We start from the raw sequence: 25,049 nt of genomic DNA, 5'->3' as shown, positions 1-25,049 counted from the left end.
TTATCACAATAACCACTGACGTTTATAATGTTTTAAGGTCGGCAGAATCCATTTACATTTTCTTCTTTGGACATCTTGGTTAGCATGTGCAGTATGTCTTTGGAGTTGTAGAGCAGGTTCTTAGAATAGACTGATTCACTGATCATCCTTGGCCCCCCATCTCATCTGCTTTGAACTTCTCCTAAACACTTAGAATATTTGACTTGGCAATACATCAGTCTGCAGGTTTTCTCCCTTTCATTTTGAATTGCAGCGATTTGAGCACAAATCTTATCTCTGGGGCTGACCAAACCATGTCTTAGTCCGGTTTCTAACCCCTGTTCTCAATTTTCCCCCACCCCTGCCAGCAGCCAAACTTGTGACCTACACACAGCAGGGACTGACTCTAGGTGGAAGGGCACAGCTGAATTATCCCTAGAGATTCTCCTCCAGCCACTTCAGATACTTGTTGGCTACCCTATGGCTTGCTCTAAAATTCATTAGTGAGTTACTGAATAACAGGATGCCATGGAAGCCATCTTCCACATGTTCATGGACCACCTGGACCCCTGCAGCCCTAAGGCGGGAGAGGTACATGAGCCCATCATCTCTTAAGACATCATACTGACAGGTGAGGATATGGGTCAAAGGTAGACCCTGTAACTTAGAATCATCAGCTAACAGGGGGGATGCCCTGACATCTAGAAATCCAGGGTAGTTTTTTATGAGATCAGAGCGTCCATGAACGGGATTGGCGTAAAGATGTCCTTTTTTAAACCTCTCAGGAAGCAGAGTACTCCAGTTAACAAACTTGAAGAGATGGCTTGATTCCACGGGCACATGTTGGTTGGCGAGCATGGCTTCTTTTAGGGCCTCGTCTGAGGTAAAATACATACTCCAAAATACAACCATTTCATATTTTTTCAGGATGGGCATATCGCCATTTTCTCGATGTGAGGGTAAATCCATATCAAGAGCCTGAAGAGCAGGATAAATTAAAGACTGAATTTTGATTTTTATTTTGATGTCTGGATCATCTAGAAGCTGAAAAATAAAGAGAAGATATTTTGCTTACTTAGAATTCATAGCTGAACAAGTCTTTAGAAGTCATCTAGTATAATACTATCAATGAACAGAAACACTAAAACCTTCAAAGAGAAAACAACTTTGTCATGGTTATAATATTCCATCTCTTCTTATAGCCAGCCTTGACATAGATGTCCCCCATCCTCTTATAGAGGATGTCTTCAGGACACTCTGCTTCACCTTCACTTCTTGGGAATTGTAGCTTCCTTCAAGATATTGCTACAGGTGCTCTCCCTAATAAGTATTTTCTTTTAAATCATTTTGTTTGCAGTTTGTATTTACCGTGAGATTCTCATTTGTTTCTCTGTGCTGGGTATAAGCTCTTTATGTCAGAGCCTTTAAAAATATTTGTCTTTATAGTCCCAGCAAACCTAGTATACTTCGCAAGCACCCAGTGAATGATTGTGAAATGAATTGAGTTATCTATCTGACAAAATTGCCTGGTTGACTTATGAACCATTCATTGCCTCCAGCATTTTAAGGCCATATTTTGGTATCACATCAATTAATTTCATAATATCAAAATACCCTTTCAAAAGAAGATATTCATGAAATCTAAATTTATTTTAATTTAAGACAAACCATATCTGGTTGGAAGCATAAAGAATCTAGAAGATAAATAGGATAACTTCAGATTTTAGGACTTTCTTCCACTTTTTTTTGCTTGATAGGAGATGTGAGAATATTCAAGAATCAATTACTGGCTATTTGAATGAATGAATGACAGAACGACCCAGAATTCATTCAATATTTATTTACTATGTGCCAAACACTATTGGGGATTATGTATTAGGGAATCACTAATAGAGAAAAATGAATTAAACTATTCTGATGTTCTACCTAATATCCATCAGATTAACAAAGTGGACAAAGAAAGAACGTGACAAATGTTGGATGGACAAGTATATTGACATACTGTTGATGAAGCTGTGGATTATCCTACTGTGGTGGAAAGCAATTTAGAACTGCTCCTTAAAACTTAGGAGCTCTGTTTACCCAGGGATATTACTGCTACTCCTATATCCTGAGGAAAACAAAGAAAAAGACCCAGAAGTACAGAATTTGTAAATTAAAAAAATAATAACATTAAAAAAAACAATCTTGAGGTCAAGAAGTTTGCATTCTAATAGGAAGAGACAAAGCAGATAGAAGTACAGTGGATGAGGAAGAATACTTTTTCTTTGGAAAGATCCAAAATGGTGGAGCGTAGTGAGCTCTCTTCTACAGATTTCTCCAAATTGTTCTAAAAAACACACCAGCTTGAAAAGGAATTTCCAAAGTTAGAAAGCCAATGCACCAGCCTGAATACTAATGGTGAAATCCAGAAAAAACCACAATGAGTAATTTGTCTAGCCCAAGTCAGCAAAGGGAGACTGCCACAGAGGTCTGTTAACAGTGGGATGGGCTCAGGCCAGGATTATGTTTATTTCTAAGCACTCCAGTGCCCAGAGAGAGACTGTGTGCCAGGGCAAGAGGTGGTTCTGGACCCAGACCAGACCACCCCTAGGCCCATTCTGGGGTTTTGCAACTAGTTCAGATGGGGACTGGCAGCTTTGTCACCCACTCCCCGGTCCTAGGTTGAAGACTGAGAATCGACTAAGCAGAGTAATCTGCCCACGGGCATGGCGTTCTCAGGCAGGAGATCGCTGGATTGTGTATGAAAAAAAGAAGGAAGTTCAGAAGTCAGCAATAATGGCAGTTGAGGCAGGGAGGCAGCATGGCTCAGACTCCAGGAGCAAAGCAGGGCCTCACTTCCAAAATTGAATGCAGCGTGGAGAGGATTAATGGGGATGGGAGCCTGGGGGAGCCTACAATTCTGCCACTCTGAGACAATGGTGCTTTCCAGAGGGCTGACAGGGTAGGGTCAAGCAGTTGCATCTACTCATGGTCAGGCCCAAACCTAGATCAGAAAGTTGCAGAGTTCAGACCAGGAGTCAGCAGTCAGGCTCTATCCTGAATGACCACTTGGGGAAGACTGAAAGCTTGCAAGTTTCTAACTTGCCCCTGAGATCCTACAAATGTAGAACATTCAACATCCCAAGAAAGCAGGAGTAGCAGGCAGTCCAGATATTCCATCCAAAAGTGCTGTACAGCAAAGCCCTGACATCATGTCTGGGAGTCAAGAAGTGAAAAGAATGCTAATGGTGGCAAAGATATTCAGAGACAAATGCGGAAGAAGGTACTGACCCCAAAACATCTATAAGCAAAGTCTCAGAGAAAAACCCACTTAGAATTTCTAGAAGAGATGAAACAGATTTTTAAAAAAAAATAAATGAAAAAAATTCTTGAAAATTGGAAAAGAAATGAGAGCAATGAAGAAAGAATTGGAAAAGAAGCCAATAGTTTGGCACAAGAGATATAAAATCTTGTCCAAGTAACAAAGTCCTCAAAAATCCAAATAGACCATTTCATATAAATATAAGGGAATGCTAGTATGCTAAACTTATCAGCATAAAAACCAAGATACTGATGATGAGAGATTTTGGGGGGGAACATGGCCAATGTGAAAATGTATTTTGATTTGATGTTTGTAATGGGGGGAAAAGAAAATAATTTATATCTTTCTTATAAAAGAAAATAAAAAGCTACAGCAGTGATAAGTAGAACTATAAGGGAGCCAACTGATAGGTTCTTTCTCAAAGTTATGCTAGAGTTTATTTGATTATGACTCAAGAACTAGGAGGAGGAGAAGGGATTAGTGTTGTAAAGAAGGGTGGCAAGAATGAAGGGACCTTGGAGGCCAGCTAATCTTATATTCTTCATTTACAAATGAGGAAGCAAACAGATTATTTGAGAGACTTGCCAAGAGTCACAAAGATTGGGAACTAACAGAGTAAAAGATTTCTTTTGGGATCTGATTTTATCTTGTTTCCTTAATAGTCTCCAATCACCGCTCTGATATTAATCACAACAGTGATGTTTAGAACAAATCTTCCAGTTGTCACTGGAGAGAAAGATTCTATATTCTATAAAAAGGATCACATTTCCTCTCCTGAATTATCTGCCTCCTTTATTTAGTTAAAATTTGCTCTCATTCTCTTCCCTGGTCACCAAAGCTCACTGGAAAGTAATTCAATAATCAATTTTCTTGTCCTCTCTTTTTCTTTTATACTGAATTTGTCCTGAATGGTTTATGTGCACCAAGCATACATTCTCTAGAGAGTGCTAGTGGGGTACAGTGAAGAGATTCCTGGATTTGGAGTGAGATGTTCTGAGTTTGAGTCATAAGGGTATGGGATTAAAAGCTGGAAAAAGTTTCAGACATCAGCTGATCGTGACTTCAACAATTTGACTACAAAAATTAGAGAAGGTTTCATGGAAAACTTTAACTAAGAAGGAAGATAGGGAAGCTAATAGTAAGGAGGGAATATATTCTACACCCGGGAAAGGGTCTGGATAACTACATGGAAATGGAGATCTCTGGAGGAGAGCAGTAAGTTCAGTGTATTTGAGATTGAAGCAAGATAATGGGAAGGAGAGGTCAGAAAGCATTAAAGATCATATTGAGCTAGTCTGTCCTAAAAGTCCTAGGGAACCAATGAATGATTTTGAGCAGAGAAGTGACTGTCCAATGTGGGTCTTCGGAAGATAATTTTGTTATGTGTATAGAGCATGGATTTGTGAGAGGAATGAACTGAAAGAAGAGCAACTCATTAGAAGAGTATGGCAATAGTGAGAAGTAATGAGAGCTTAAGTCAGGGTGGGGAGTATATAGACATGGAGAAAAGAGGATGTTTGTAAGACATGCTATGGAAGTAGAACTGACAAGACAATAACTGTGAGAAGTCAACATGGTCAAAGTGCCAGAGTTGACTCAGTTATAGAATGGAACAGTGTTGGAGAAGGAAAATGAGACATATTGAGGGGCTGAGAGGAGATCTGAGTGGAGATTTCCAGCAGGCATTGGGGTTGGGGAAAAAACAGATCTGGGATTCTAGAGAGAGATTAAGACTGGACTAAAGTTTTTGGGGCCATTGATGTAGTATCTGATGAACACAGGAAAGAGAGAAGAGAAAGGTGAAAGGAGGGGAGCAGGAAAAAAGGGAGGGGAGAGGAGGAGAGAAGAGAAGGGCAGAGCCAAGTATTAAAGGTCAACCATGATTAAAGGAAGGGACATTCTGGAGTCTGTTCAAACCTTAGACCGTGGTTAAATTTTCAGTGAGCATTTGCACCTCAGAAATTGGCAAACATTACAAATCAAGATGTGATTTATCATTTTGTTGATTGTTTAGATTTGAGAAAGTCCAGGTGGATGTTCATAAAGTAAATTATAATTAAAAGTGTTCTAGCGGTACTTTAGAGACCTCATTAAACATTTACCAGCAGAACCCTGATTAGATGGCAGCAAAATGGATGAAGAATTAGCAAAGCAGAATGAAGAGAGATCAAAAAGTCAGGAGAATCAAAGGTCAATTATAGCCAAAGGACAATGTAGGCAATTTGATTAGCAGAGTTCTCCAATGTACAGGCCTGAGGCTTGGCTGGTATTAGCCTCTTTTGGGAAATCTTAATAAATTTACAATAGGCAAAAGTTCTCTCTTCCTCTGAACAGGCAAAAGTTTTCTTTGAAAAAGAGAATGAGTCATGATTAAGATACATTAAGAAATAAGGTTGGCAGCAACAGGAAGAATAGATTGGAGTGAGAAGACATTGAAGGTAGAGAAATCAGGAGGGAAAATATAGTAATAGTCCACATGGAAGTCAATGAAAGACTGGACTACAGTGATAGTAGTGAATTAAGGGAGAAGGGACTGAATGGGAGAGATGCCGAGGCAGAATTAGAAAAACTGGGCAATTGCTTGGATGGGGGCTGGAAGTTATGGAATGAAAGAGAATAAAAGAATCAACCGTGACTTGGAAGTTTCAAAGTTGATGGGCATTCACAGAAATAGAGATAATTGAAAGTTAGCAGATAAATAGAGAAGAGGTTAATGATTTTATTTAGGAACTATTGGGCTGGAAGTGCTGGTAGTATAAAAACCACCACAATAACCACAGAGATTTATACAGTGTTTTCAAGTTGGCAAGTTCAAGTTCTACTTGTATTTCCTTCTTTCCTTTTTCAGGTTTAATATGTGTAATCCTTTTAAACATATTTCCAAGAATATCCAAAAATAATCAGACCAAAAGAGAGAAAACCATGAAAAATGAAAAAAGGGGGCAAATAATAGGCTTTGATCCATATTCATTCTTTATAGTTTTCTCTCTAGATGTGAATGGCACTTTCCATCTCAAGTCAATGGGAAGTGTCCTGAATCACTACATTGCTAAGAAGAGCCAAGTCCATCATAGTCGATCATCACATAATCTTGTTAATACTGGATATAGTCTCACACAGGATTGTGGGGAAGTGCCCATCTCTGTCTTTGTCTATCTTTTGGTTTCTCTTATCTTTCTGTCTATCCACGGGTAGATATTGTTACTACTGGGTACGATCTCACACAGGATTATGGGGAAGTGCCCATCTCTCTCTTTGTCTATCTTTTGGTTTCTCTTATCTTTCTGTCTGTGCCTATTTAAACTTCTGTGTGTAATCTGGACAAGTTTAAAGGAGTTCTCCAGGACCCAACATGCTGGGTCAACACAGATTCCTTGTGACATGGATTTCACATCCAAAATAAAGGATTACCTCATCATGGAATGAGGTCATCTGTGCTAAGTCCACATAAGAATCCATCAATCCTATTATGAAAAGAGGCAAAAAACCCTGATACAGGAAAAAATGTGGGTCACATAACAAGAATTCAATGAGAAGGCGGTGGAGGGAGTCTCTATCTCTGAACATGTAAGGAAGCAGCTCCCTGTAGACATTCAGGGGTGTGCTAACTCATAGAATACTTATTTAAATTTTAGTATTCCAATCCTGATTCTATCTTTATAAATTAATCCATATTGGACCTGGCCATCCTCAGCAATGAGATCAACCAAATCATTTCCAATGGAGCAGTAATGAACTGAACCAGCTACGCCCAGAGGAAGAACTCTGGGAGATGACTAAAAACCATTACATTGAATTCCCAACCCTCTATTTATGCCCACCTGCATTTTGGATTTCCTTCACAAGCTAATTGTACACTATTTCAGAGTCTGATTCTTTTTGTACAGCAAAATAACGGTTTGGTCAGGTATACTTATTGTGTATCTAATTTATATTTTAATATATTTAATATCTACTGGTCATCCTGCCATCTGGGGGAGGGGGTGGGGGGGTAAGAGGTGAAAAATTGGAATAAGAGGTTTGGCAATTGTTAATGCTGTAAAGTTACCCATACATATAAACTGTAAATAAAAGGCTATTAAATTAAAAAAAAATAAACAAATAAACAAACTCTAGTTTCTTGACACAAAAAAATTAATCCATAAATTCATAAATATAAACATAGAAAATAGATCAGATAGATGAGAAAACTGAGACCCAGGATGTTAACGTGATTCATGAGTCACACAGATAGTGAGAGTTCAGTTAGAACCAAGGACCTACGACTCCCCCACCACAATATCTCCTGTGCTTGGGGTCAATAATAGCTTTCCCCTCATCTTGTAGCAGCTTCTGAATCTTCATTTTTCCATGGAGGGTTCCTTAAAATGCCCATTGCTTAGGGTTCCACTGTGTTTCCATTCTTCTCTGTCATGTCTATTTGCCAACCATCTGGCCTTGATTATGATTCCCTCCTACCTCCTTAGAATATTTTTTTTGAGTTCCTTCTTGGATAGTCTCCTTCCCCATCATATGTGGGAACTCATTATATATATAATTTAGAGCAATATTTCACAATTTTATTATCCCGTTGGATGTGCTACTGAACTAAAAGCTCATTTCTATTATGCTGCACAGGTAGAGCATTCCAGAAGCATTGCCCTCCAAAGCATTTCCATATTATTTTGGAAAGAAAAGAAGTAGATCTAACAAGAGGAAGGGATACATTTAAAAAAGAATAATAGATTCACTCCATCTGATCACTCCTATCACATTTTCAAGGGGAAATAATAAGTAGGTACAATTTCATTTAATTTTTTTGACACAAACATGACATTGAAAAGTTCATTAAATAAAAAAAAAATACAGATATTTATTTAATACCTTCTGAGTGACAGCTGCAGCTAAATTTCCCCCAGCACTATCTCCGGCAATACAGATGCGGGTGGGATCCACGCCGTACTCTGAAAGGACTTTCTTCCTCAAGAACCACCTTAAGGCGTCATATACATCTTCAAATTGAGTTGGAAAGTGATACTGGGGTGATAGTCTGTAGCTTTTTTAAAGAAAAAAACAAAATATTGAATAATAAGATGAGTTGTAAATACTAAAGGCATACACTATGTGCGATTTTTTTTTCTTTTTCAAACTAAAAACAACAGGATGTGTATGTTTTTACATGGTTTTTTGATGGTTGAAATGGTCTTTTGAATCATTCATATACAGGGGAAGGAAATGTCATTTTCATAATGTACATTGAAATAGTCTTTTAAAGCTGAATTTTTGCATTCATCATCCATCATAATATCTCACAACATGGAGCATGCAGGAGAATGAATGGTCATTATTTAACAAGTGGGAAGATGATGGTACTTTTAGCTTTGAAATCCACTGGATGGAAAATGGTCCTTCCATGACTCCTCTTCCATTTTTGATGATTGTCCTTCTTACTGACCCATATGACTGTTCCCTTAACTTTGTTATCTCTTCCCCCCCCCCCCACTATGGGTTCTGATTCCTGTGGCTTTGGTAGAATACACAATTAAATATCAGTCACTTTGACTTATGTTGTTGGCTCATAATTGTGTAAATATGATCATGTGTTCTACTTCTGTATTTCTGCCTATTGTGCTGGCAGCAGAGTCTATGGCCAGTGTTCCATATAATGCTTATTTGTGTATTAAATTCAAATAGTTACACCCTGCCATAGTCTTACCAAAGCTTCTAAAAGACAGCAGAAAATGAGGAGTCAAAAGGCCTGAGTTCAAGGGCCATCTCTTATACATTCTAGCTGGGATCTAACAGACCCTGGCTGCTTTGATAAAGAGAATTTCCTTTTTTTTTTTTTTTTTTTTTTTTTCTGAGGCAATTGGGGTTAAGTGACTTGCCCAGGGTCACACAGCTTGGAAGTGTTAAGTGTCCGAGGCCAGATTTGAACTCAGGTCCTCCTGACTTCAGGGCTGGTACTCTATTCACTGTACCACCTAGCTGCCCCTCTAAAGAGAATTTCCTGAGTGAAATTATAAACCCTGAGGGTTGGGGTGAGTAGTTAATTGATTTGCTCTTTTAAAAAATTTTATAAAAGCTCTAAATAAATCATCTTTGCACCATATACATTTTCTTATATAAATAATATTCAGGATTTGTTTGTTTTATCATTAAACACACATTATAGAAAGAAAGTAAACTTGATTATGCCCTTATACACATGAAGTAATTGGATTATTCATTTTGCTAGGACTTGTCCGCTTAAAAAAAAGTTGATTTCATTTTTTAAAATTTGTCTTTGTCATTTTTGGTTAATTTCATTTGCTTTAATCATCACGAGAGCTACTTAAACCTTTTTTACTTTTATAATCACTTCACTCCTGGGTCTCAGAAACAATCCAAATATCAGCAGGTTTCAGGTGCCACTTCCTCACCCAGCTATGAACTCCTGGATTGTGGATAGAACATAAGAACTAGAAGAGGCCTTAGAAATCCCATCTAGCCCAATTTTCTCATTTTGGAGTTGAGGAAACTTTCCAGAGAAAGGAGTTGTCCAGTTTTTACCTTGGGAATTCATTGAAATTATCGACTAAAGATTGAGAGAGATCCTTCCAGTTCATAGGAGTGTCAGGTCGTGGTGGATAAAAGAGTTTGGGCTAATTCAGGGAATGTATCTGTTCTCTACACATATTCTACCAGTTTCTCCCCCCCCACCCCCTTCTTCCTTGAATGGTGGCAGAAGGTCTAAGCAAATCCAGCAGTTTCTATTGTTATTCCTTTCATATTCTGGATCGGCAGATGTTGAGTAAAATTAGGTTAGATTGAATTAAGGAATTAGCCACTTGGTGGCTCTTGGCCCATTAGCCTGACCTTTCTCAAACTGGTTGATCGGTTTCCTGTGGGAGCATCTGATAGATTATCTAACCCCATCTGTGGCCATCAAGTGATTTTACCAAGAAAGGTTACTCAGACCTAGGTCTTTCTAACTCACTGTTAGAACCTCCTGTTCACACATCAAGCTGCCTTGGAAGCGGCTGAGACGTAGTAAAGACAAAGCACAATAATGGAAGGTGATGGACCCCTTGTCTAACAGATTTAGTGTAAAACCCAAATCATTCTTACTTAGTTGATACGACAACAGCATCGAGTTTGTTCACCATCTTTCTTGCCAATTCATCATATAGAAGCCAAGCTAAAATACAAGAAATCAAATTAAGTCAATTAGAATTGACAGGGAAAGTTGCCTGCTTCTCTCAAAGAAATCCTTCAGCTATTTCTCAGTACTTAGAAATCACTGTAGAGTGATTTGTGGGGACTATCAGTATTGATCTGAATAGAGAGAAAAATGAGCTACATCAATCAAAAGGAGCAGGTTCTCCCCATATGGGTGCATTAAGAAAGCCCTTTCCACAGCTCAGAAGGCAGCTGCTTGCCTGAAAATTTCAAGGTATGGAGCTGATGAAGGAGAATTTTTGAACTTGGAACAGGATTACAAAGAGCTATAGGAGGGGATGAATGCAAGCAAAAAGGATCAGCCCCCTGTGACGCAGAAGACATGGAGTACATTATTTTCTCTTCTCAGACAATGATGTTTGTTTGCTTCACAGGCCACTGTGATATGAAACCTCAGTGGAGCAGAGTTAATGGGATTCTGGTTTAGGAGAAAGCCAAATATTGATCTTCTCTCCTCCATAAGTACCTGGGACATTTGAAAAAGCCTTCAAATCAATCTTTCCCTTCTAAGAAGCTTTTAGCCTTATAACAACAACTATAACAACAAAAAGGTCATGGGAGGAGGAAGTTTTCTGAATGAAATCTTTACCAAAAATTAATATCATTCTGTGGCTCCTTTTGAAGAGAATTATATGTGCCTCTGAAACTTCTAAGATTGTAATAGGAAATGACTTTGGGGAAAATGGAATACCAGTATTCAAGTTGGATGGGACTCTGGCAGCCATTTTGGCCAACACAACCCTGAAAAGAACCCCCAGTCTGACATAGCCAAGAAGAGGTCTTCTAGCCTCTCATTGGAGACCTTAAGGGGGAACCCAGAGGCAGCCCCTTCCATTTTTAGAGTGTTCTGGTCGTTAAGAAATTTATTCTTGACACTAAGCCCACATTTTTTTCTTTGCCCTTTTCACCCACCACTTCTAGCTGTGCCCCTTGGGGCTGAATGAAACAAGGCTAACCCAACCTCCATGGGAGTTTTTCAAATATTTGGTGGTATGTTCTTTTTTTAAAAGGATATTTAATACTTTATTTTTCCCAATTACCTATAAAAACAATTTTCACATTCTTTTCCTTTTCAAATTTTGAGTTCCAAATTCTCTCCCTCCCTTCCCTTCTCTTTGAGAGGTTACATTTGACAGAGGTTACACATGTGTAATCATACAAAACACACTTCCATATGTCATTCTGTAAAAAAAGAACGAAAGAAGCCAAAAAACAAGAAAAAGAAAGAAAAAGTATCTTTTGTGTTCTGGCTCTACATTTATTTCTCTGAAGAAAAACAGCACTTTTTATCATAAGTCGTAAGGCAGGAACGTCTTAGATTGTAGTTTTACTAAGTTATTCAGAGTAGATCATATGATATTGCTGTTACGATGTAAAATGTTCTGGCTCATGTAAGTCTTTCTAGGATTTTCTGAGAGCATCCTGCTCATCATTTCTTAAATTATAATCACATTGCATCCCAATTATATGCAACAATTTGTTCAGCCATTCCAGAAATGATGAACATCTTCTCAATTTCCAGTTCTTTGCCACCACTAAAAGAAAGACTATAAATATTCTTGTACACATAGATTTTTTTTGGGGGGGGGGCAGGATTGTTTTTTAATCTCTTTTATCTTATAATAGTGGTGTTGCTTGGTCACAGCAAATGCATGCTTTTATAGTTTGAAGGCCTAATTCCAAATTGGTCTCCAGAATCAGTATGCATCAGTATTTTAATTTTCCCATAGCCCCTCCAACAACTGTCTGAAGTTTTTTCTGTGTTTGAGGAAAGAAAGTCTTTATCAGAGAAACTCATTGTAATCTTCCCCCCACAATGATTACCAACTATTCCATTTCCCCATATTTATCCTACTCTTTCTCCATATACCTTGTCCATTCTCAAAAGTGTTTTGATTCTGACTTTTGCCTCCCCCAAACTGCCCTTCTTCATGTCATCCCTCCCCCCTTTTCTTATCCTCTTCCTTTCCTACTTTCCAATATGGTAAGATAGATTTCTACATCCAACTGAGCGTTTATATTATTCCCTCTTTACATAAATTCCAATGAGAATAAGTTTCATCTGTTTACCTCCCAACTTCCCCCAATTTCCTCTCCATTACAAAATCTCTTTCAGGCCTTTTTGCTGTCAGATAATTTATTCTTTTCTACTTCTCCCTTTCCCCTTCTCCTAGTGCATTCTTCTTTTTCTTTAATTTTATGTATTTAGATATTCAACTTAGACCTCTGCTTTCTGTCTATGTATACTCCTTCTCACTGCCTTAATGATGAAAAAGTTTTGAGAGTTGTAAATATCATTTTCCCCATGTAGGAATATAAAATTTATCCCTATTAAATCCCTTATGGTTTCCTCTTTCCTTCTTATGTTTCTTTTGCACCTTGTATTTGAAAGTTGAATTTTCTATCCAGCTGTGATTTTTTCATTAGAAATACTTGTTTCATTGAATGTCTGCTTTTTCTCTGAAGGATTACACTCAATTTTACTAGGAGGTGATTCTTGATCATAATTCTAGATCTTTTGCCCTTGGGAATAAACCAAGCTGTTGGTTCTTTCATGATTTTCTTGCATCACTTTCATTTCTCTTCCTAATTTTTCCTCTACCTCTTTTACTTATTTTTTAAATCCTTTTTGAGCTCAAGGCCCTAAACTAATTTAGATTTTTCTTGGTGCCTTTGAATATGGGAATTCAGACTTTGTTGTCTTCTGAGTGTGTGTTTTGATCTTTCTTGTCACCATAGTAACTTTTTATGGTCAGAAATTTTTATGTTTTGGGCTCATTTTCTTGTTTCTTGACTTTTAACTCAATGCTTAAAATGGTGCTCCACTTCTCAAGAGGCAGGGGCACTGTCCCAAGCTTCAGGGTTTTTTGGGCAATTGTTTCTATACCTGATTCTGTGTAAGTTTTTGTCTCTTCTGAGGGAGAGAGGGATTTACTTCTTTTCTGTACTTTGTACTGGTTTATGAATGACTACAAGATTTCTTTTCAACCTTGGGACTATGACTAGGGTCCCTGCTTCCTTGCAGCTCCAAGCACTGCTGCGCCAGAGCTCTGCCTTGCACAGGGACTGAGACCCAGGGCTACGGCCCAGATCCAAGTGCCCCTGTAAACCTTCGGGTTCCTTGTCTGATCCCCTTACCATCTGTGGGCTGAGAGCTCTGGAAACTGCCACTGACTACTACTGATTTGCTGGGGCCCAATCCACACAGACTGATTTCTCTCTCACCCCAGTACATCTGATCTTTCCTGCCAGCCTTCTCAAGGGTCAGGCCAGAAAAAAAAATCTTTCATTCTATATTTTTGTAGGTTTGGTTTTTCTAGAATTTTTTAGTCACCATTTAAAGGTATTTGGAGAAATTTGGGGGATGCCTCAGATGAGTCCCTGCCTTTACTCTGCCATGTTGGCTCTGCCTCACACAGGGGGGTTCTTAGCATTGTTCAGGGGAAAGGGTTCCAATCCCAGAATTCTGTGAAACTGGACAGGTTCTCTGAGACCATCAGGTCCAATCCCTTCTGTAACGGGCTGAAGCTCGAGTTGATGCACTGAGGTCCCAAACACGTGAGGCTAAATAGTAATTGGACTATACTCTATTAATATATGTGCTTGGAGAAAGAATGCCCCCCCCCCCGCCCACTCTCTATGCAAGTCCTGATGTGTTGTATAGGAAATGATGATTTTGGTGGGTAGAGGCAGAGGGGCAGGAAGAGAGGCGGGGAAAGGAACAGCTGGCTGGCTTCTGGTCTGGCTGGCTTCCTGTGGCAGCTGCACACATTGCGTGATCCCCCCTTCACCTCCGATCCCCCTTCACCTCTGATCCTTCTTCATCTCTACTGAGAATAAAGATTGAAGATTTTCCCTTAACCTGAATTCCTGATTCCGGCTGATTTTAAAATATGCGGTCACCACACCCTTCTCTTACAAAGAAGGAAACTGAGGCTCAGAAAAAATGACTGCTCAAGATCACATAGAAAATAAATGGCAGGACCATATTGAACTAAGGTCTCTCCCTCCAGGCCCAGGGCATGTATCTCATAGGCAGGTACATTTTGGAAAGGGGACAAGGCTTAGCCTCAGGAAGATCTTATGATCTTAATCTTAAGGGGTCCCAGCCCATTCTCTCCTGTTACAAATTTCACAAGAGTTGGTGATCTACATTTCCATTTCCATAAGGATTCCTTCAGTGATAAATTCACAAGTCCAGAAAAAACAGTTATCTCAGATATACCCTGAGGGAACAGGAAGGAGAATAAGCATTTGTGGATATTTATTCCAACACCCACAATGTGCCTGCCAGATATTATGTTGAGCCCTTTAAAAAAATTATCTCATTGGATCCCCACAACTTGGAAGGTAGTTGCTATTATCATCCCCATTTTACAGCTGAGGAAACTGAGGAAGAGAGCAGTTAAATGACTTTCCCAGAGTCACAGAGCTAGTAAATATCAGAGGTGTTCTAACCACTACACCACCAGCTCCCACTGAAGAGCTGAAAGATCACCTCTTTGTTCTGATTGTGCAAACATCAAAGAAACATAACCATGATTTGGTAGACTTGGAGCACCTGAACCTGTCTTTATAAGCTAGTGCCCTCTGCAAATGATCAACACTGATGATTTTTTTTTTTTTTTTTTGCTGAGGCAATTGGGATTAAGTGACTTGCCCAGGATCACACAGCCAGGAAGTGTTAAGTGTCTGAGGCCAGATTTTGAACTCAGGTCCTCCTGACTTCAAAACTGTTGCTCTATCCACTGCGCCACCAAGCTGCCCCACTGATTATCTTAACCTTGTAAATTCATAGCATAGCATTCTGGTTAAAGTTCATCAAAGCCCAGGAAGGATGGAGTAATTAGCTGTGTCTTCCCTTCCCTTCCCTTCCCCTCTTCTCTGCTTTCCTTTCTCTTTAACCCTTCTCCTCCTTCCCCTCCCTTCTCCTCTGTCCTCCCCTTCATTCTTTCTCTCTCTTCCCTTGTCTTCCTTTCCTTTTTTGTTCTCCCTTCTTCTCTCCTCTAATCTCCTCTCTGTTGTGTTCTGTTATCTCCTAACTACAAAAAATCCTGATTAATGTCAACGATTCAGTTCCCTAAGAAAAGTACTTACTAGCATCTCCTGTGGTCCAGCCACCACCATGAATATAAAACACAGCTCTTCTCATGGTAGACGACTTCTGCTTCGGCTCAAAGACTCGAACTGGAACTTTATTGAAGAGAGTGTCCATCACTGTGACATTCTCATCTGCTGTCGGGGGGACTTTAAAGAGGTTCAAGAGCAGATGATGTCCAAAGCCCAGTGTTTCCAGAAGGGCCGACTGATATCGAGAAACACAAGGAAAAGGACAGTTGTGAATTCCATACACACCCGAGAGTATGGCTCCCTATTGCTATCGAAGCCCAAAGAGCCCACGGACAACAGATACATTAGGGAATTTTGATGTATTCGGTAAGTTTTATATACATTATCCGATCTGACCCCCCGCAATGGTGCTTGGTAGCCGGTGCTATTACATTGTACCCATAACCAACTGTCCCAGCAGGATCCTAGCTGAGCAACTGAATCTGCCTCTGCAATCCCAGAAGGAGTACAATTCTTTTAGCCAAAATACCTGCCTGGCACGATGACGTCAGGGCTGCTCGAGATCAGCAACAACTAAGCCCTCTGCTTTCCCCTATGGCATTACCTCCCATCTGAATACTCAGTTTGTATCTTGTCTGTTTTTAGTTTTTTACCTGGAGTCCTGACATTAAATTGGGGGAATCCTTGAGGACAGGGACTGTTTGTGTATCCCCAGCACCTCACACAGTACCTGGAACTCAGTAGGTGTTTAATAAATGAAATTTTATTTGATGATTATCTGACATCAACACTTTGCAATAGCTGAAGTTCTCTGTGTCTTATTATCCTCCAGGACTTTTCTGGCTTCTTGTTAGCCTTGGTTCTATACTGGAGTTTGAATTAATGTTGGCCATGGAACCTAAATTCACTTTATTATTTGTATGTGCACACACACACACACACACACACACATAGCATATCCTATGACAAAATTCTCACTGATTTCCAAAACCTACTTATACTATTACATTATTATATATTATTATTTAGTTATACTAATTATATATTATATACAATTATTATATAGTATTACTAATATATATATAATTCTATACTTATAATATTACCCATAGCCAGAATTAATCCTCCAAACATCTATTACCTTTTTCTCCAAATACTTAAGCTACTTTATAAAAGAGTCATGTCTAACTTTGATCCAGGGCCTTTTTCTTATTTAAAAGAAAACCTTTTCTTTTGGCCGAATTCTAAGTTCTGGTCTCCTTGGTGAGTCCAACTTGATGGATGATAGAGGTTCCAATTCAATTAGACAATTATCAATTAATTAATAAATCAAATGATTAATTATTAACTATGTAAGACATAAACTAGTCACAGAAGGTGATAAGAATAAAATGAAATAATCTGTGACTTTGAGGGACTGTGGGCCAGGCACTGTGTTAAGTGCTGGGGATACAAAACTAGTCCCTGGGGCAGCTAGAATAGATCACCAGCCTGGAAGTCAAGAGGACCTGAGTTAAAATCTGATCCTCAAGGATTCCCCCATTTTAACATTGGCGACTCTAGAGAAATAGATATGGAGACAAGTAAATGCAAAGGAGATTGAATAGGAAGAACAAGAGAGTTGGAAGGACTGGGGATGGAGAGCTGAGGAACTTTTAAGTACAAAGTGACCCAGAAGTGGAACCTTGTGAAGGTAAGAATTTCAAAAGCCAAAGTTGAGGCCAGAATTCACTACAAGCATGATGGGTAGTATCTGCAAATGGAACCTTCTAGATGGAGCGTCAAATTTAAGGAACATCTTTTTTTCCTGGATTATTTCTACCTTCTGATTCCTGTGCAACAAGAGAACTGTTGGGTTCTGCACACATATATTGTATCTAGGATATACGGTGACATATTTAACATGTATAGGACTGCTTGCCATCTGGGGGAGGGGGTGGGAGGAGGGAGGGGAAAAGTTGGAACAGAAGTGAGTGCAAGGGATAATGTTGTAAAAAATTACCCAGGCATATGCTCTGTCAGTAAAAAGTTATAATTTTAAAAAAAGAAAGAAAAAAAATTAAGGAACATCTAATGATAATCTGCAATCAGGAGTGCTTGTAATGTCCAAGCTACCTCTCTGGAGGACCTTGGGATCAGCCGGAGTCCTTGGTCTTTAGGTGGAGTAGTAAAGGAGGCAGGAGAGTAGCCATGTGGCTGGTCAAAGATGGACTCTGGAGCCTAGAACCTGAAGTCTTCTTTGTCTAAGAGTACTGTTACCAAGGGAGCTCTGTGTCCCTCCCTCAGCCTTTAAATCCTTTGTCCCATTACTTCATTACACTACATTAAGCATGGGCAGCCATAAGCATCATTCTGTGATTCAAGTATATCTTTTCAGAGTTCCGGCCCACTACAAGTGCTAAAGGCAATTATTGTGAAATAAGACTGAAATAGTCAAGTCGAGTCAGACTGCCATTGTATTTCATCTTTTTTTTGAGGCAATTGGGGTTAAGTAACTTGCCCAGGATCACACAGCCAGGAAGGAAGTGTTAGATGTCTGAGGCCAAATTTGAACTCAGGTCCTCCTGACTTCAGGGCTAGTACTCTAGCCACTGCATCACCTAGCTGCTCCTCTTGTATTTAATCTTAGAGAAACAAGGAAACCCCTGAAATTTTGTAGGAATATTATTTTGAGAGTACCAAATGAACACTGATGAAAAGCATCCAAGGAGAGATGAATAGTGGGGAAGGTAGGACCAAGCCAAGGGAGGGATCGGGATGAGAAATATAAATTTGGGAGTCATCTTCTGTCCTGGGTTTGAAAATTATTGTGGTTTTTACAAGTATTAACATGATATTTTTAATGAATATACTTATCATTTAAATTTTTCAGGTACCATTTTCCCAGCAGATTCTGGGTTGGGAGTCAGTCTACCAACACAGCTTGAAAAGATCAATCAGTTCTCGACAATGCTCCCCTGTGTATGTTAAGTGAAGTGAATCAAAGACTGCAGAACCTGTTCCCCTCACAAAACTCTGCTCCTGTTCCCCACCAAATAATGATCCTGGGATCTGAGATAATCACTTCAGAAACATTCCCACAGAACTGGAGCACACCCATATTTGTCTTACACTCTGCACCAGTTCATACAAGTCTTCCTTGAGCCATCCCTTTCATTATTTCTTGAAGAATATTCCATTCTATTCATGTCATAATTCGTTCAGTTGTCTACTAATGAATTGATGGGCATTTTCTAACCTTCTAATTCTTTCTTTTAATGCTTCCTCCATGATTAAGATGTTTGATTTGTTCCAAGGGAGTTTCTGTCAAGTGTGTTCTTACCCAGTAATTAGGCTTTTTGGGGTCATCCAACATCAGGCAACCAGATTAATTTGCTTCATTTGTTGTATGTTATGTACTTTCTATGTTGTTTCTCCGTGCTGTAAAACTAATCTCTTCCACTGATTGAGCTCTCTCTCTCTCTTTTAAACTGACACCAAATTATTCTGGTGATTTCTACTTTGTAGCATAGATTGAGCTCTATCTAGCCCTCTCCCTTTCTACTTTCCCCCATTATTTTCCTTAATATTCTGGCCTTCTAGATGAATCATGTTATTATTTTAATAATATTTAATAATATTATAATATTATTTTAATAGTTCTATAAAGTAATCCTTTGGTAGCTTAATTAGTATGACATTGAACCAACAAATTAATTTAGTTAACATTGCCATTTTTATTATATTAGTTACTCTAAATACACAAAATTAAGACTTCTCCAACTCTATAGATCTGACTTTATTTCTGTGGAGCATTTGGTAGTTATATTCAAATAGTTTTTGTGTATTTGCTGATACACTTCCAAATACCTTTTCTAACTATAGTTAAAACAAGTGGAATTTCTTTTTCTCACACACTATATATATATATATATATATATATATATATATGATATATCATTATATATAATGACATATAAGTATGCTACTGATTCATGGGCAATTTTCTGATATCTTCTGACTTGATTGCATTAATTCTTTCAATTATTTTTATTTAACTCTAGACTTCTTTAAGTAAGTCATCACATCATTACCAAAAATATGATTTTTTCCCTCTATGATTATGTTTACTCTCTTGTTTTGCTTGTCATGTTGCTATAAAGCTAGAATTTTTAACACTTTTAAATAATGATGATAAACATGCTTGCTTTCTCCTGATCTTAATGGAAAGGCAGCTCAATTTTTACCCTTTCCATAAAATGTTGATTCTTCATTTTCAATAAATATATTTACCATAATAAAGAAAGGTCATTTTATATATATAGCTATTCATTCTAGTATTTCTTTTCTTTTCTTTTTTTGCTGAGCCAATTGGGGTTAAGTGACTTGCCCAGGGTCACATAATTAGGACGGGTTAAGTGTCTGAGACCAGATTTGAACTCAGGTCCTCCCGACTTCAGGGCTGGTGCTCTATCCTCTGCACCATCTAGCTGCCCCCTCTTTCTAATATTTCTAAAAGAAATTGGTATTGAATTTCATCATAATTCTTTGTTTCTCCCCAGAGAAATGACTTTTTCAAGGCATTTAACTGAGAAGTCCTATGTGCAAAGAGATGACTGTTTCTTGATTCCCCAAACTGATGGTAATTATAAGTAGAATCGCTTGGAAAAAACAATGATAACTAGTGGAGTTTTCTGGGAAAAGTGATGGATTAATAGTGAGATCTAGCCTTGAATCAAAAATCTGCCATTTGGTTGCTTTGTTTGCCATTTGGTTGGGTCTATCTGTTGATCCAAAAAGATGGGGATAATAAGGGCTTTTCTCCATAATCCTATGGTCAGAGGAAAATGACTTGCTAATCTTTCCATCATATCTTCAAATGATCCAGGGACTCAGAAGCAGAGGAAATGAAGGGAAATGTTCTGGAAAGGAGGAACATTGCCTTTACAAAGGCATCAGTTTGGTTGGTGAATGAACAGTGAGAGGATAAGCAAAACATATCCCAGATTGTGTGGAGGGCAGAAAAATGTAAGAAGATTGAAAAGAAGGCAGGGGTCTGATTGTAGAGAGCTTTACATGCCAAAAGTCTTTATGTTTCATTTTGTAAATAATAGGGAGTCATTAAAGTTGGTTAAGCAGAAGAGAGGACACAGTCAGGAAATTACAGACTTAGAAAGCTTATTTAATTTATGAAAATTTAGCAACTGTAGAGATAGATTTGACAGAGCAAAGACTGGTGGTAGGGAAGGGAAGGACATGTATGCTAGAGTGGTTTTGAGTATAGAAAGAGCCAGATTTGGCAATGGATTATAAAGATAGGGTAAGTGAGATTGAGAAATTGGAGGTGACCCCCATGCATAAGATCTTGAAATAACAATAGCCCCAAGAAAACAGGAGAAAGCACATACAAGGAAAAACAAAAACAAAAAACCTCAATTCACTCAATGCTCCCCAGAAGTCCATAGGTCTTGGTCCAAAAATAAAGTTTTAAGTCAGAAAGTATTTTGGAATAATGAGCAAATAAATAAAACAGAGAGAATCCCACCATAAATAAGTTTTATGGTGAAAGGAAGTAAAAAAAAAAAGCATATGATTCCAAAATATCTACAAGCAAAGGTTCAAAGAAAAACACCTCTTAGTCATAAATCCAACTAGAATTCCTAGAAGAGATTTTAAAAAGAGCTTTATTTTTTAAGCTAAAAATTATTTTTAAAAATTAAATGATAGGGTTAGCAGGAAAAATGGGTAAAGAAATTAGATCTATGGAAGAAAAACCATGAAAAGGAAACTAATAGTTTGAAGTAAGGGGTAGATTTTGATAAATGAAAAAAAAACTCCCTAAAAATGATCAAATAGAAGCTAATAACTTCAGGAAACACAAAGAAATATTAAAACAAGGTTCAAAAAGCTTAAAACTGCAAAAAAGGCATGTCATACAACATCAACAGCATACAGCATCAACAAAAACAAGTAAACTGGAAAACATATTGAGAAGAGATAATTTAAGACTACCTGAAAGTCACAAACAAAAACAGAAATAATATTTCAAGAAATTTAAAGAAATGGCTACTGGAGAAATTTGTTTTGCTTGCCTATTCTTATTTGATTTATTTTTTAATTTGTGCTCATTGGAAGGAGAAAGGGGCTAGGAAGAGGTGGATATTGTCCTTCATGTCCAATCTACTGTGATACATGGAAATTCTATTTTATTTGTTTTAGCTTGGAGTTTTTTTTTTAAGTGAAAAGAAAGTCTACCCATACTCAGTTTCCCCTTTTCCTGTTCTCTCCCTCTCTTCTAAACTCTCAACAAATTGGCTTCTACCCTCATCATTCAAATGTAATTAATCTTTCCCAACTAGGCAGTGATCTCTAACCTGCCACACTCCTCCTGGGCTTTTCTTAGTACTCATCCTTCTGTTTATCCCTTCATTACTGGGTACTGCTATCATCTGCTTCTGCACACTCTCTCCTGGAGAGGTTTTCATGAATGATTAGCTCCTGGTTGTCCCCCATCTGTCCAATTATTTTCAGTCTCCTTTGCTGGTTCTTCATCCCTTTAATACCTGGTAATTCTTGACTTCTTTTGAGGTTCTCTTCTCTCCCCTCTTTGCGGTTCCCTGTCTCATTTGATGATCACATTGATCTCAATGGGTTTAATGATCATCTCTGGGCAGAGCTCTCTAAATCCAGTCCTAGTTCCCCAACTGAGATGCAATCATCTGTCACCAATTGTCTTTTGGATATCTCAAACTTGGTATCCCAGAGGCATCTCAAATACAACTTGACTACAAGAATACATATTGCCCCACCTTCAAAAAAAAAAAAACCAAAAACACCCTACCCTCATCTGAACTCTCTTGTTACTGAACCATCACCCTGCCAGTCACTTGGGCTTGCAATTTCCAGGGCATCCGCAATTTCTCACTCTCACTTACCCTCCTTTTACAATCCATTGCCAAATCTGTTTTTTTCTAACCCCAAAACCTCTCTAGCATACATCTCCTTCCCTTCCCTACCACCAATTTTTGTTGTGTCAAATCTACCTCTACTGTTGCCAAATTTTCATAAATTAAGTAAACTTCTCAAGCCTGTAATTTCCTGACCACATCCTCTCCCCTGCTCAACCAACTTCAGTAACTCCCTCTTACTTACAGAGATAAAAACTTTTGAAGTAAAACTCTTCACAAGAGGACTCCTGCCTCCTTTTCAATCCTCTTTCATTTTTCTATCCTCCACACAATTTATGATCAGCTTTGCTTATTTTCTCATTATTCCTTTCTCACAATAGTCTATCAACCCAACTGATGCCTTTGTACAGGCAACATTCCTCCTTCCCAGAACATTTCCCCTCTTCTCCTCTGCTCCTGAGTCCCTGAAGACTGGAATCTTCCCCTTGGAATTATCTTCCTTTGACTATCTTTTCTCTCATAGGAACATAGTGTCTGCATGCTGTTTCCTGCCTTCTGATTGAAAGCTTTTTAAGGGCATTGTCTGTTGTTGCCTATTTTGGCTACTCCAGTGCATGGCATCCAGTTTCAAACTATTAAGCAATTAATAATTCCCTGTTGAGTGACTATCTGTGATCCAGAGTGATTGTTTAAAGTGTGCCATGGGTGTGACAGAGCCCTGCTCACTTCACTAAAGCCAGTGTCTGATAAAGTGTCAACTGTACTTCAGTATTATTTTTTAAAGTCGTTTTGTTGAAATCCAACTCTCCATGATTTCATTTGGGATTTTATTGGCAAAGATCCTTAGAGGGATTTGACATTTTCTTCTCCAGCTGTTTTTATAAGTAAGGAAACTGAGGCAAACAGGGTGAAATGGCTTGGCCAAGGTCACCCAACTACTTGTTGTCTGATACCATATTTGAACTCAGGTCTTTTTAATTCTAGGACCCCTACTCTGTCCAATGAACCATCCATCTGCCCCTTTACTGACTTTCAGGGATACCTAAGACCAGAAAAAGGCATCTTGTCATCAAGTATAATCTACTCCACCAACATTTTCACAACACAACAATCTGGAGTTCCATACCCATTATGGCAAGAAAAGCTGCTGGGCATCAGGGGACTCTAAATACAAAAAGGAATCAGCTCTTGCTTTTAAGAAACTAAAAGGTTTTATCAGGAGGTAACAACTTGTGCACAGCCAAATGTGAACGGGGGAGTTTGAGGAAGGAAAGAGCACAAGCAGTGAAAGGAGTGGTGAGGAACTTGCTCTGAAAGCTAAATGACAGGCAGATAGGTACAGGAGATGCATGGGTGGATGGGTGGATAAATAGATGATAGAGTAGATGGAAGATGGATGGATAGAAAAGAAGAAAGAAAATAGAGTAGATGGATGAATAATGGAAACAGAGTAATTGGATGAATACATACTTTAGCAGACAGAAAGATATATGGATAGGAAGGAAGGAAGGAAGGAAGGAAGGAAGGAAGGAAGGAAGGAAGGAAGGAAGGAAGGAAGGAAGGAAAAAGAAAGAGGGGGAGGGGAGGAAGAAAAGAAGGAAAAATGAAAGAAGGAAGAAGGGAGGAAGGAAATACTAATAGGCAGACAGAAAGACAGACAGACAGCTGGATGGACAGAAGATTTATTAATTACTTACTCTGTGCTAAGCACTCAGGATAGAATTGCAAGCAAGCAAACCAGTTCTAGCCTTCAAGGAGCTTCCCATTGTAGTGAGAAAAGAAAGCATAGAAAGGAAAGCTGCAAAAGGGAAGTTTATAAAGAACAGAGAAGGACTGCTTGGCCAAGGGGTTGAACTTGGTGGCCAAGAAGAGAGGTGGTTCTGAGCAAGATAAGAAAGCCATTCATAATTATGTAACCGCGCACACACACTCTCCCCCTCCCACACACACACACTCACACACACACACACGCACACACACACACTCACACACACACACACACACACACAGCCCTAAACTGTTTCTCTTGGTAGGAGTCCCTGGTGCGAACTTTCCAAAAGAATCGCCGAGGGCAAAGGCAAGATCCGGGGCTCCCTGGGCAGCGCTGCCATCCTCGTCCCGGCAGCCGCGCTCTAGTGCCCAGAGTCGGAGCCATTCCTCACTTACCAGCTGCATCTGAAACCTAAAGAAAGCACAAGTCATCATCAGTTTCCATGGCTGTTCGACGTTCTCTGGAAGAGGCGTGTACACAAGGTAGGCGAGAAGGGCACAAGAAACCAGGAGGACCAGGGATTTCCTTCCCATGCTGCTGCTGCTGCTGCTGCTGCTGCTGCTGGGGGGGGGGGGAGCCAGATGGCTTGCGGTTGGGGGGGGGGGGGTTGGGGCTGCTGCTGCTGCTGTTAGTGGTTGTGGGGCTGCCGCTTTTGAGCCCCGACTACTCAGCCCAGTCCCCGCCCAGGAGGAGGAGTTATTTGAGCTGCCAGTGCCTTTGCCAGGCAAAGTCCAAGGCCAAGTGCGAGATTAGCAAAAAAAGGAGTGAAGAATTAGCCCCGATTTCCTGCAGAGATTTCTTCCAGCTGTCTGACGTACAAGCGGACCCGCCGGCCTCC

General features: G+C 39.1%; 1 protein-coding gene across 1 annotated transcript; it reads right to left on the bottom strand.

The window, feature by feature from the left end:
- On the bottom strand, window positions 1–24,780 carry LOC100931141 (arylacetamide deacetylase). The gene is made up of 5 exons (XM_031957533.1): window positions 24,607–24,780; window positions 15,581–15,788; window positions 10,373–10,442; window positions 8,147–8,318; window positions 1–1,023 (listed from the first exon to the last, which is right to left on the bottom strand). Exons 1-5 carry the CDS (start codon window positions 24,742–24,744, stop codon window positions 415–417), a joined length of 1,197 nt encoding a protein of 398 aa, XP_031813393.1. The 5' UTR covers window positions 24,745–24,780; the 3' UTR covers window positions 1–414.
- Between the last annotated feature and the right edge of the window lie 269 nt (window positions 24,781–25,049).

This window comes from Sarcophilus harrisii, chromosome 3, assembly GCF_902635505.1.
Source record: "Sarcophilus harrisii chromosome 3, mSarHar1.11, whole genome shotgun sequence".
Lineage (NCBI taxonomy): Eukaryota > Metazoa > Chordata > Mammalia > Dasyuromorphia > Dasyuridae > Sarcophilus > Sarcophilus harrisii.
This window is presented reverse-complemented; position numbering and strand designations above follow the sequence as displayed.

Coding starts and splice junctions, on each gene's coding strand:
- LOC100931141 (XM_031957533.1), bottom strand. CDS start 24,744: ATGGGAAGGAAATCCCTGGTCCTCCTGGTTTCTTGTGCCCTTCTCGCC. Junction 10,443..15,580: donor CTGGACCACAGGAGATGCTA/GTAAGTACTTTT, acceptor CTTGTATTTTAG/CTTGGCTTCTATATGATGAA. Junction 1,024..8,146: donor CTGCAGCTGTCACTCAGAAG/GTATTAAATAAA, acceptor TTTATTTTTCAG/CTTCTAGATGATCCAGACAT.